At 46.3% G+C, this 13,026-nt stretch overlaps 2 protein-coding genes across 2 annotated transcripts in view; one reads left to right on the top strand and one right to left on the bottom strand.

Moving 5' to 3' along the window:
- Nucleotides 1-9,354, bottom strand: part of nfkb1 (nuclear factor of kappa light polypeptide gene enhancer in B-cells 1) — a 16,644-nt gene extending 7,290 nt beyond the window's left edge. Inside the window, exons 1-11 of the mRNA XM_062475977.1 lie at nucleotides 9,019-9,354; nucleotides 8,420-8,469; nucleotides 8,100-8,154; nucleotides 6,230-6,270; nucleotides 5,816-5,914; nucleotides 2,557-2,705; nucleotides 2,269-2,432; nucleotides 1,945-2,103; nucleotides 961-1,065; nucleotides 327-418; nucleotides 83-221 (exon numbers count right to left, since the gene is read on the bottom strand). Of these exons, the coding sequence (XP_062331961.1) occupies nucleotides 83-221; nucleotides 327-418; nucleotides 961-1,065; nucleotides 1,945-2,103; nucleotides 2,269-2,432; nucleotides 2,557-2,705; nucleotides 5,816-5,914; nucleotides 6,230-6,270; nucleotides 8,100-8,154; nucleotides 8,420-8,455 (1,039 nt within the window). The 5' untranslated portion in view covers nucleotides 8,456-8,469; nucleotides 9,019-9,354. The remainder of the gene's footprint in view (nucleotides 1-82; nucleotides 222-326; nucleotides 419-960; nucleotides 1,066-1,944; nucleotides 2,104-2,268; nucleotides 2,433-2,556; nucleotides 2,706-5,815; nucleotides 5,915-6,229; nucleotides 6,271-8,099; nucleotides 8,155-8,419; nucleotides 8,470-9,018) is intronic.
- A 304-nt stretch (nucleotides 9,355-9,658) lies between these two features.
- LOC134032142 (thiosulfate sulfurtransferase/rhodanese-like domain-containing protein 2) lies at nucleotides 9,659-12,467 on the top strand. The gene is made up of 9 exons (XM_062475978.1): nucleotides 9,659-9,966; nucleotides 10,089-10,381; nucleotides 10,476-10,584; nucleotides 10,781-10,903; nucleotides 11,004-11,109; nucleotides 11,313-11,428; nucleotides 11,523-11,681; nucleotides 11,830-11,968; nucleotides 12,199-12,467. The coding sequence occupies exons 1-9, from the start codon at nucleotides 9,841-9,843 to the stop codon at nucleotides 12,423-12,425; spliced, it is 1,398 nt and encodes a 465-aa protein (XP_062331962.1). The 5' UTR covers nucleotides 9,659-9,840; the 3' UTR covers nucleotides 12,426-12,467.
- The last annotated feature ends 559 nt before the right edge of the window (nucleotides 12,468-13,026 follow it).

Raw genomic sequence — 13,026 nt, 5'->3', positions numbered from 1 at the left:
GGGTGGTAGGTACAACTCACCTATGATCTGAGGGTGGTAGGTACAACTCACCTATGATCTGAGGGTGGTAGGTACAACTCACCTATGATCTGAGGGTGGTAGATGAAGGGCTTGGCCTCGCTCGTCTCGTTGTCAGACTTGCGTTTCAGCTGCACCAACACCGACGTGGGCTTCTGCAGGTTCAGGTCCCGGTACTTGGGGGTCTTGAAGACGATCGCAAACTGGAGAGGAGCGGGGCGAGGGGAGGAGGGGGGGGAGACGCAGCAGTTAGAGACCCCCCCCAGTCTGGTCTGTGAGGCCCTGGGGCGGCCGGGCGTGTGACTGACCTGCCGGTGGACGTCGGTGGGGGAGAAGTCTCCCATGGCCTCCCAGGTCATCCCCCTATCGTCCTCCTCGTAGAAACGCACCTGGATGTCATCTGGACAACAACACAGGGACACACCTTCACCACACAACCAGGAAGTGATGTCATGTAATATTATGTAGACAGACATGTAAAAGCATGTCTGTCTTTCCCTGTCCCGCTCTCTCTCTACTGGGGGATTTGTATACCAGCCTGGGAACTCCCCAACGCAGGCCAGCTAGGACTTCCTACTCTGGAACTACATGACGTGATGATGTCACAATCAACAAAGCCGTCATGCGAGGGTATTGGTGACTACGTAATCACTTTGTTTTTAAGGTGACAGGGAGACTAAGTGCTTTGCATTTTGCGGTACAAATAACAAAGCAGGCCGTGCTCGGTTAAAAATGAACTTGTCACGATGATCTGGATCTGCCAGCTAGTTAAACCTTGTCACATAACTAAGGGCAAATGACAACTGGACATCTCAACAAGGCATGCTGGGATATGATGAGGCTGATTGATTATCTGCTGTGGAAAGGTACTAGGGAAGACAGTAATACCAAGTGTTGTACAGCTGAACACAAAGTCTTGCTCTAGCTCTGGACTTGGCCTACCTTTCTGAACCTTGTCACAGAGAAGATAGACCTCCTCTCCTCCAGTCACACAGCCGGCCGTTCTGTCCATCCTCACAATCTTCAGGTTGGAGGCGTTAGGGGCCTCTGCAGGGAACACAGAGAAGACCAACAGGGAGTCAGGTGGCTGAGCGGTAAGAGAATCGGGCTAGTAATCAGAAGGTCGCCGGTTTGATTCCCGGCCGTGCAAAATGACGTTGTGTCCTTGGGCAAGGCACTTCACCCTACTTGCCTCGGGGGAATGTCCCTGTACTTACTGTAAGTCGCTCTGGATAAGAGCATCTGCTAAATTAGTAAATGTAAGAAGCCCATAGAACTGCACCTAAACACTCAGAGACGACAAGGAAAAACTCTGGGGAAAAGAAAGAAACCTTGGGAGGACCACTCGTCTCTTCCTCTGCTTTAGAGGCAGCCAGGACCACTGCCGCCTCTGAGGCAGTGCTGCTGGGAGCAGGGCAGCCAGTGAGAGGAAGCAGGGCGGCGAGCCTGCAGAGCAGAGGAAGCAGGGCGCAGTGAGCTGGGGAAATGAAACCAGGCCAGGCTGCGGCAGTTTCATCTGAACGCCGGAACTCTCCTTCCAACACGGACAGAGAGGCCGTGGCTGTCTCCAGAGCAACCAAGTGGGTTCGCTTCAGCTCTACTTCCTGGTGCAATCGACAGAGACGGGGGGGGATGTGTCTTACAGAAAGGGTGCCGAAACAAAGCACTGTGAGTAAATCCTGAAGCCCTCTGTGGTCTCCGAGTCACACGCAGTGTGGAAGACTGAAGCCCTTCTCAGATGTTCTCAGGTGTAGGACGTGAGGGGATGCGGAACTCTGACACTACCCCCTTTCATAGGTCATAATAACGACTATCTTAGACGGACCCTGACCCACCAACGGCAGGCCTTCAAGATAAGTTAATCGAGTTCAAACGCTAAGAGAAGACCAAATCCCAGCGGGCTGAGAGAACGAAGCGCTGACTCACTGCTGTCGAAGATGGGGTCTGATATGACGGGGTCCAGCCGGCGAGAGAAGCCCCCGTCGCTGTCCGGCAGGAAGGCCGTGAACATGAGACGGACCACACTCAGGTCCATCTCCTTAGACTGCTGACCTGCTGCTCCGCTGATCAGGCTCTTCTGATGCTCTGGAGGGACACACACGCAACGCGGAGATACACACACACACACGCACGCGGAGATACACACACACACACGCACGCGGAGATACACACACACACAGGACACGCGTTAGCACAAATATCTGTCAAGGCTCGCCTTTGTGTGTGTGTGTCTCGGTGTGTAGTTCTGACCTGTGAGCTCCCTGGGGAAGTGGACCTCTCCCTGGTAGACGTCTATTTCCGGGTGGATGGCGAGCCCACTGTTGTAGCCCATCCTGTAGGCCTCGCTCATCCTCTCCTCCAGGGTCTTGATCACGTTCTTCTTGGTCACATGCAGGATCCCCAGGTTGGGGAAACTGGAGAGAAGCGACACAGATTTACAGCTGGCTTTGGCCCTCTTGACCTACCACCGATACATGTGTAAAAAGGATTTAACAATGTGACCGTGTGTGTGTGTGTGTGTGTGTGTGTGACACACACCTGAGGCAGGAGTCTTTGGGCTGCAGGTCAGCGATGCAGATGCCCTTGTCACACTGCTTGCCCACCAGACTGTGAGCATGCAGGTGTGGGCTGCTGGAGTTGGTGACCAGCTGGATCACCAGGCGAGCCATGCCCTGATAGTTACAGATCTGGACACAACAAGGGGGTCAGATGGCTGAGCGGTTAGGGAGTCGGGCTATTAATCAGAAGGTTGTTGGTTCGATTCCCGGCTGTGCAAAATGACGTCGTGTCCTTGGGCAAGGCACTTCACCCTACTTGCCTCGGGGGGAATGTCCCTGTACTTACTGTAAGTCGCTCTGGATAAGAGCGTCTGCTAAATGACTAAATGTAATGTAAATGTAACAACAACAACTTTACTGGGGAGCTTCACTGCTTTTACCACAGACGACCACCCTATTCAATTAGCCAACGCATCCGTCCAAAGGAACACACAGAAATGTGAACCTGTGACCTCTTGATTGCCAGTAAAACCCTCCACCGCTCCCATATCCTATATGTGTTTTGGTTGCTTGATTTAAAACCATTGAGGCTACAGCGTTGCAGATCGATGTGGTGCGTGAAAGCTACACCAAGGACTCCAGAAGTGAGTCACAAAGACAAGAAGGTTGATTTTTCTGTAATGTTGTCCTCTCTAGTGTGGTGGTGAAAAACACTTTCTCTAGGCAAAAATGAGTCACTCGGGAAGCCACACACACACACACGTACGTACGTATGTATGTATGTATGTATGCTGACACGCTCAATGTGGGTGGATAAAAAAGGGTTCAAAGCTCCAAATCAAAGGCTAAAGCACTATGTATACAAAATGTTTTGAAAGGAAAGTAGTGGAGAAACTGTTGTGTTTACTAGTGATCCATGACAAACTAATTGTGGCATAAACCACTTCAATCTTTGAGGTTTCAAGTTGGTTATAGCTGATCTGGAAAACCCTCTGGGACATTTCTAGTAAAAACGGCTAGACAAACAACATTTGATTGGATTCAGACTGACAAGTGACTGACGCTGGATGATAGCCAACACAAACGTCACCCATAAACATTAAGAGGACCGGCCTGACACAAGACAACTTTTCCATGAGCTAAGCCACCTCCGAACACCGGTAAAGAGGTCGTCCTTTTCCCTGTCGTGCCACTGGTCTTCACACACCAAGACGGAAACCCCCTGGGGTCACCTGACTGACGGAGGCACAAAGTCCTCCCAAACCCCCCCGTTATGAACGAGACTCGCTGGTCTAAGTGTGACCTGTCTTGTACTCCTGTCTTGGACAGGTTCTGGTTCACACAGACGGCACCTGCAGCACTTGGACCTGCTGCCTTTATCTTTTCTTTTCCCTTCCCCTCCCCTGCAGTTTTGGATAAACAAACCTGCTATATGAACACATTATTATGTGTTTCCTGGTTGTTCACAACAACACAGAGCAGGTCTGTTCCTGGAAACTGTATACATATGTGGTTTCTCATGCAGCAGGTGACACTTCCGCTAACAGGCAGCCTTCCACTGCTCGCAACACCAAACCCAACCAGGACAACTGCCATCCAGCCAGCATGCCCTCTGCTCACCAGACCCACCGGCCCCACACGGCCAGCACAGTACCAGACAGACCAGACCCACCGTCCCCACACGGCCAGCACAGTACCAGACAGACCAGGCCCACTGTCCCCACACGGCCAACACAGTACCAGACAGACCAGACCCACCGTCCCCACACGGCCAGCACAGTACCAGACAGACCAGACCCACCGTCCCCACACGGCCAGCACAGTACCAGACAGACCAGACCCACCGTCCCCACACGGCCAGCACAGTACCAGACAGACCAGGCCCACTGTCCCCACACGGCCAGCACAGTACCAGACAGACCAGGCCCACTATCCCCACACGGCCAGCACAGTACCAGACAGACCAGGCCCCTGACAGAAAGAGAGGTCCCTTCCTTTTCCAAACAAGCGCAGGCTCTGAGAGAGATCTTGTCTAGTTCCAGGTTGATATCTGTCATGTCTGAGTCTGTCTGATTCACTCGACATTCCTTGTAATTATGTGCGCACGACACGCGAGGAAATTCCCAACGGATCTGAAACAGTGGGGAATTAAGGGGGAGAGTTGTAGCGTGCAGCTCAATGGTAGAACATGGGGATGGGTATAGCTCAGTGGTAGAACATGGAGATGGGTACAGCTCAGTGGTAGAACATGGGGATGGGTACAGCTCAGTGGTAGAACATGGGGATGGGTATAGCTCAGGGGTAGAACATGGTGATGGGTATAGCTCAGTGGTAGAGCATGGGGATGGGTACAGCTCAGTGGTAGAGCATGGGGATGGGTATAGCTCAGTGGTAGAGTGTTTGCCTGCAGATCAAGAGGTTTCAGGTTACAATTCCCCTAATCCTGTATGTTACACTGCTAAATAAAAAAAAATGAAAGCCACAGGCATGAAACACAGGCATACTACTAAATCAATCTTTCCTATCCTTTCTTATTATAGTGATTATGATAAACTTGTCTTTAACCAGAGAATGACTCGTTCTTCTATGTGAATGTCAGACGGTTTCCAGAGAAGGAAGGAAATGAAAGCACTTTAAATTATATTCAATAGTTTCTAAAGAAACTACATGATCCTGGCTGTAGAAGACCTAATATTTTTCATATCTTGCCTGTACCACATCTGTTAAATCACTAAACCATATAGATTTAAACCACAAAGGTTTAAGGCCTAACATTTTTATAGAGATCCTGCTAATGATAAGACAGTGGAGAAAGGGGCTCCATATCCAGACACTCCTACAAGTGGGGACTTCCCAGAGTTAAGTCTGAACATAGTTAAAATTACCAAGGATTTGTGTGTATTTGTGTAGTGTGTAGTGTGTGTGTACAACGGAAGAGGAGGGGGTGGAGGAGGAAAAACAAGAGAAAGGGAGACAAAGAAATCTAGAGAGAAAATTAGAAAAAAAGAAAAAAGGACTGAAAAAAAGAAGAAAAAAAGATAGAGAGAGAACTCATGGTGATAGAAAAGGCAGAAGAGCATACTTCAGAACAACCCTGTGCTTGTGGAAACACGGCCTACAAACTGACAGGCCTCATCCACGCACCTTTATCCAATGTAAAACTACATGTTGGAAATGCTTCTAGAAACGTCCGACCAAGAGGGGAATTCCCTCTCATGCATCTTCAGTCAGAACACATCCACACTGTCACATGACATATGGAAGAACACACAAGAACAACGAAGAGAAAAGTGCGTCACCTTGATCTGAGGATAGGACTTCCTGTTCTTCTCACTGGACGCTCCCGGGAGCCCGCCGTGAGACGGCCCCTCGCAGCCGTACCGGAAACGGAAGCCCCTCTGGGGAACACGTGATCGCCGTTAACCGTTAAACATCTGCCACCCAAACACCTCGCAACCATGCTGGGTAGATTACAGTAAGGTCGACTTGCTTTCTGTCGACAGTAAGGTTGACAAATATCTGATGTATTCATTTGGTGGATGCTGTCCAAAAGCAATGGAAAAGGGGACTATTTGAACCTGCGATCCTTTTGATCTGCAGTCAAATGATCTACCCACTCAGCTATACACATCCCACTCAGAGGATGTGCAGAGCTGACAGGTGGGTACAGGGCCGTCGGGACTCTAGGAGCAGAGTGAGGATGGAGGGCTTACCTGTTTGGGCTGCTCAGTGATCTGAAGGTACGGGCCATCCACTGAAATGAGGAGCACGAGAAGAGGGGGAGAAAGCACACATATTAACCCTCAGTCGAGTGTCTTCACACGTAAAAGCGGAAGAAACAACATACACTCTATAACACGGGTCTCCAACCCTGCTCCTGGAGAACTATCTACCCGCTCCAATCACACTCACCTGACCTGATTCAACAATAGTTACCTGAACAACCAGATTCCTCGCCCTCCCCCCCTTTACAGAACACTGGAGTGGCTTGCTCTTCACCTAGAAATCTCTATCATGAGCAGACTTCTATATCAACCAATGATCAGGTCATCCTGCACCAAGATGACCGAGGGCAGATAAAGGTGTAGTGAGCTTGCCCCGAACAGAAGACTGCTCTCCAAGAGAGACTTAAAACAGTTTTTTAACCCTTGTGTTATCTTCGGGTCGTTCTGACCCATCAGTCATTGTGACCCACCGTCGTATTGCGACAACTTTACCGCATACAAAAACAAAGTGAAGCATTTTCTTTTAACAGCTAGGCTGTCTCAGACCCCCCACATTGCGAAGGTTAAAAGAAAATTATTTTTATTTGTTTTTGTATTGGGTAAAATTGGGTAAACACAACGATGGTTCGTTATGAACCTTTGGGTCATGTGACCCGAAGGCAGCACGAGGGTTAAAGTACAGAACCACTATAATAATAACCTTTATTTAACCAGGAGAGACCCATTGAGATTAAGAATCTCTTTTTCAAGGGAGACCTGGCCAAGACTATAATTCAACAAATGGCATGTACGATACTTGGATGTACTTGCTGTCATGTGGCAAGGATGTCGTTTTCCCTGTGACATCCAGCTCTGTAGCTCACTCTATCGGTGGGTCGGCCTGCAAAAACTGCCCGTGGGTGCATGGTCGCAGTTATTGCGAACTTGCGCCTTTTTTGGTTTTGTTAACACCATCGGGTGTGTCACATCCTCTGTGTTAACCCTTGTGTTATCTTCGGGTCATTCTGACCCATCAGTCATTGTGACCCACCGTCGTATTGCGACGAATTTACTGCATACAAAAACAAAGTGAAGCATTTTCTTTTAACCGTTGGGCTGTCTCAGACCCCCCCCCCCATTGCAAAGGTTAAAAGAAAATTATTTTTATTTGTTTTTGTATTGGGTAAAATTGGGTAAACACAACGATGGTTCGTTATGAACCTCTGGGTCATGTGACCCGAAGGCAGCACAAGGGTTAAACAACCACATCAGCTTCGATGACTTCCTGTCTGACAAAGGGCCTGGCCACATCCTCCCACTGATGCTTGCTAGCTTCCTTCAACCAACACGCTAGCATTCGGCTACAGATACAAAAATCAAGACTGAGAGAGACTTTAGACGCCACTTATTCCTGAATCCATCAGTTCAATTTGAAGACACTGTCCATGGGACTTGGTTTCACAGCACAGTGTAGAATGCCACCTCTCAATGCCGATTTGGACAACACACACCCTCACCCACACCCACCCACACGTTGGGTCTCCACCATGACAAAGAGAAGTTTCCCCTTTGTAGTCTTGTTTCACCTTCTGTTTGTGCTTGATGTTTCATTAAAGTGTTTTCTGACAGCCTTCTGAAGATCAATAGAGAAGTGAGACTAACTTGAGAAAGAGAAGTGTACTTGTGGCTATGAAGTAGTAAACTACCCAAACACATCATGACGTCACAAAACTGTCTTTTCAACTTGCATCAAGGGGGTGAAGGATATGCTTGCTTGGGATAGTAGGTAATATTTTGACTAACTGTATACTTTCCCCATGGCCAAGGAACTGTAGAAAGAAAAGAAAAACGTCATTCCCACACAGCTCTATGCTCTTACCTGTTCGCTGTGGTATGTCCGAGTAAGATGAGATATCCCATAGTGGTTCATAGAACTAGAAAACAAATAGAAGCATTCACGGATTAAAAACCAAACCTCCAGTTAATCGTTTATTATAATGCTGTCATATTGCTACCTACATTTTTTATAATATACTATACATTACTATATATCAAAAAGGTATACGGTAATTTTAATATTGCTTCCTAAAATATGTATAAAACAACAGGAATGGGAATGCACTGTTGAGAACAACAATGGAACAGCAACACAAATCATAGTATTTCTTTATAGAAAGAGGAAAACGGGTCGAGGTGTACCGGGGTTTGATTTGACAGGTAATCCTCATCAGCCATGTTTGTGTCTGTGACTGGGGAAAGCACAAAAGACCGTAAGACCACAATGATAGTTTGAGTTTTCACTAGTCTGCTCTTTCGTCAATTATAGCAAAAGCAGTGAGTTGAGGGATATTTTCCAGCTGAACAGCTCTCGACAGTAGAGCTAGCACTTATTGAACTAGTTAGTAAGTTTAGCTAGGACTAACTATCTTGTTAGCTTTTTATCTTGCGCCCAATGTGTAGTAGCTAGCCTATACCTAACTAAGTTACTGTGTCAGTACACCAGTTCAAACAGATATGTTTCAATGTTTCGCCATTCCATTGCTACTGGAGTTAGCTGTACAGAAGCGACAGTTACAGCGACAGTTTGCTATTCATGATCAATGTTGTTAGCAAGCTAAATAGCTAACTAGACTAGCTAGCAGACAAGCTCATTTGAGATATGAGGAAGTGGACTGGGCTGCACAATAATAGGCAAGATCACAAACTGTTTAAGCAGTTACACACAAGTCTAAGGTAAACTGAATGCATTCTTGGAATGAGCTGGAACGTACCGTGTACTAAAAACAGCAAATGCTTACCTGCTTTAGGAGGTCACAAATCCGATTCCAACATGAAATTGCAGTGGCAGTCCCTACCTAATTTGAACTGAGTTTCGCACCTATTGCGCCATGCTGTTTGGGTGAACTCATTAGCAAGCTGCTACAGTATCTAGTATAGTAGCAGCTAGAGCTAATTAAACAGCGGCAGATGTCGTCCACCACCAGTGTTATCCGATCAGACTGAATACATGTGTTTAAATTGAGCAATGATGGTATATGTCAAATGGTTAAGAACAAAAGACAACTAGAACGTGAATTGGACAGTTGTTAATACAATTTACTTCCCCACTGGAATTTCCCAGTGACGTGAACCTAGAAGGGTAACTTGTTGACCTTTTTCGTAACGCACGCCCCCTAAAGGCGACCAAGGTTGAGGCAACTACGTAATCACAATCCAGGCTTAAAGGTACAATAGTTATTTCTTTTTTTGTTCTTTTTTTTGTAATAGTTTTGACCCATAACATTTTATTATTTTTCTTCTTTGGATATAAATGTGTTGTTTATTTTGGAACGTTACGCTATTTTCCAGCCGGTGTTAATTGTAGAGAGGTATGTATGGCTATTTTTTGCAATTATTTTGAAAACTAGGGTTAGGTTACGGGTGTTTTTTTTTTTAGGTTAATGATTTCTTGATTTAGTGTGGGCCGCCTGCTCTACTCTCCTAAACAGTAGGTGGCGGTAACGCTCTTTTCAATGATGGTTGCAATCTGACTCTAAACGCTGAAGTAGTCAAGCGTAGTTCCTGAAATCTTACAGAAGCTATCCAGCCGGCCCCTTTGCGACAAAATAACGTATATTGACATGGCAACAGATATGGCTTGCATCGATGTTTCTACTCAGGATACTTATGCTCCTCATGGCCAAAAACAAGAGAAACTGCAACTTTCCACAACCTTAAGAAAGTATTATGCTTTCTGCAAGAGGAAGGTGAGTTTACAACTGTAAGGAGGCCATTCTGACCGAATAACCAGAGTTGTGTACTTTACAACTACTTTTTAAAGTAATATAATATGTATCCCATTAAAACATTTTTTTGTATCGTTTTGTAGACATTTGCCAAATTTGTGGCATCGAAGGAAAACCCATGTTCCGAGGAAGCCGTTCGTCCAACAACCTGGCATTGCTGTGGCCAAAGTTTCTATGAACCCTCTTCAATCCACAAGCATGTGGCCAGGGCTCATGAATCTGAGATTACGCAGTTAACAGAGTCAACGTTCGAGAACTTTCTCAGCCAGACTGAGAAAGACACATTATCGCAACAGCAAGTAAAAGTGAAAGAGACTGTAGATATTTCACTGTGGATTCCTGACACCAGCCACATCTCTGATGACCAGCTACAGAAGTACATGAGACTATATCACAATAAGACTCATTGATTTCAATAACATTTGGCATGCACACATTTTTATCTTACTGTGTCCTCTTCTGTGTCTAAGTGGTCCAGGTGAGGTTCTCCTATACTACTGCTATTGCCAGATTACAGATCCACATCCTATCTGTGCCTGGCAAAAGGCCCTGTGTGAGAAGCTCCACCTAACTGGCAAGGTAAGGCTGTACCTCACCTGGGGATATTATGCTGTGCATTAAGTTCCTTTATAACTACAGTGTCACTACAGGAATACTAATTTTTTTAGGGTTAAGGTTAGTTTTTTTTTTTGTACACATGCACATGGTAGTAAATATAAGCTAATGTACTTCCTGATCTTGTCATATATACTCAGTCCTTCCAGTCTTTCTGCAGGTGAGGGTGGCTACAGAGGGTATCAATGGCACAATTGGCGGCACCAAAGTGGCGACTAACTCGTACATCAAGGCAATGCGTTCACATCCAGTCTTTAAGAACATGGATCAGGAGGACTTCAAGGTAAAAATTCTCCTCACATAATTTTGCCAGACGAGCTTATAAACACAAGTCAGAGACTTAAGCTTGAATAGTCAGGGCCTGGCTCTCTGTGTCTCCACAGACCAGCGAAGGGGGGGCAGGCTGTTTCCCTGACCTCAGGGTGGGTGTCTACAAGGAAATCGTCCCCATGGGAGTGGACCCTGAGGAAGTGTCCTACAGACTGGCAGGTACTAAACCACACAATACTACCATGTTGTGTGTGTGTGTGTGTGTGGGGGGGGGGGTTGCGATGCATTCAGAAACAGATTTAAATATATGTAACATGTAGGCAATGTATGCCAGATCCTACAGTACTTATATCAGATGATTGTTTGACTGAAGCATAGGAGACATACATCTGGTTTGACAAGGGTTTGCTAATCTTGTTAAGGAATCCACTTGGAACCGGAGGAATTTCACAAAGAAGTGGAGGCCATTCTGTCAAAAAGGGATTCTTGCAAAGACACAATACTGTTAGACTGCAGAAACTTCTACGAGAGTAAAATAGTGAGTATGGTTGAGAGATGAATGCACCGTACCTGCTCCAGCAGGGCCACATATGTAACCCCTGTTCTCCTTTCCTCCTCTGGGGGTCTTCCAGGGCCACTTCAGACATTGTGTAGCCCCCAACATTCGCAAGTTCAGCTACTTCCCTGACTACGTTGACCAGAACCTTGACCTCTTCAGAGACAAGAATGTGCTCATGTACTGCACTGGGGGCATTCGCTGTGAACGTGGGTCAGCATATCTTCGCTCCAAGGTAAGCATGGTGACCTTCACTAAACGTATCTGTTTTGCTTGGTAGCGTTGTATAATATCTTCATATAACTATGCTTAATGCCCCTCCATATGCAAGAACACTTTCAGCCCAACAAAGTCAACAAACCATGCCGTGTGTGTGTCTCTAGGAGGTGTGCAGGGAGGTGTACCAGCTGAAGGGAGGGATTCATAAGTACCTGGAGCGCTTCCCAGAGGGGTTTTATCGAGGGAAACTGTTTGTGTTTGACCAACGCTATGCAATCTCCTCAAATGGGGACGTTATCTCAGGTGTGTGCATCTCCCCCGGGTATTACACCACACTGTGTTTGTGAGTTTGCGGTTGTTCAGTGTCAAACGTCCACAAGCTACTGACATTTTAGTATATGAATGAAATCAAATTTGAATATGATCTGATTGTTTGAACGGCAAAAGTGCTTGAGTGATTTGTTTGCGTACGATTTTTGAATATTACCAAAACAAAACAAGCTCATAAAACGTGACCATGTCCCTCGTTCCAGAGTGCAGGTACTGCAGCTCACCCTGGGACCATTACCAGCTGTGCACGACCACCTTCTGCTGCCAGCTAGTCCTTTCCTGCCCCACCTGCAGGCGGGGGGGGCTCACTTCCTGTTGTCCCACCTGCCAGAACAAAGGCCAGGGCCAGGAGCCCTCTTCCACACCGCACCATAGAGAGGAGTGTGAGTGCACAGACGGACGCCCTAGGATCCCCCAGGATGTATTGTGATGCGACAGTTTTACAGTTAGAAAATAAATATTTTTAAATACATATGCTGTGCTGTGTGAGGATTTAGATGGCTATGAAGCATGGCAGTGTTTGGTTTTAGTTCACATGAACATGGAACCACATTTATCTAATATAAAATATTAGATAAATATGATATGATAAATGGGCAACTGTGTCAATCCCTCGTGGAAAAGATGGTACTAAACAACTGTAATCTGTAATCATTAAATTAATTCTCTCACCTTATTCTGCTGTTGGTGAACTTCACCTTGGAGTATAGATTGTCTTAAAGTTAGATTGTCTAGAAAGTCTTATGAACTGCAGTGTAGTGAGGTTGCCACATATTTGTGTCCTACTTTTTGTACCTTATGTTTTTGAAGCAGTTCACACTTTCCAAACAAACACCAACAGTAGAGTGGGGTGATATGACTGTTGGCGTCTGTTGGAGCAGTGTGAAAATGACGGTTAGCCTATCATTCCAAACATTTTAAACCCTACACAAATAGTTCGAATATTTGGTGTTGGGGCAATATGAACTGGCCTTAGGGCCTCTCAATTAATGGATGTTTTCATAAAAACCGTCTTTATTTATAGGACAGAC

The sequence above is a fragment of the Osmerus eperlanus genome, chromosome 13 (assembly GCF_963692335.1).
Source record: "Osmerus eperlanus chromosome 13, fOsmEpe2.1, whole genome shotgun sequence".
Taxonomy (NCBI): Eukaryota; Metazoa; Chordata; class Actinopteri; order Osmeriformes; family Osmeridae; genus Osmerus; species Osmerus eperlanus.
Note: the sequence above shows the minus strand (reverse complement) of the source record. Positions and strands in the feature narration are given on the sequence as shown.

Coding starts and splice junctions, on each gene's coding strand:
- LOC134032142 (XM_062475978.1), top strand. CDS start 9,841: ATGGCAACAGATATGGCTTGCATCGATGTTTCTACTCAGGATACTTAT. Junction 9,967..10,088: donor ATGCTTTCTGCAAGAGGAAG/GTGAGTTTACAA, acceptor ATCGTTTTGTAG/ACATTTGCCAAATTTGTGGC. Junction 10,585..10,780: donor AGCTCCACCTAACTGGCAAG/GTAAGGCTGTAC, acceptor GTCTTTCTGCAG/GTGAGGGTGGCTACAGAGGG.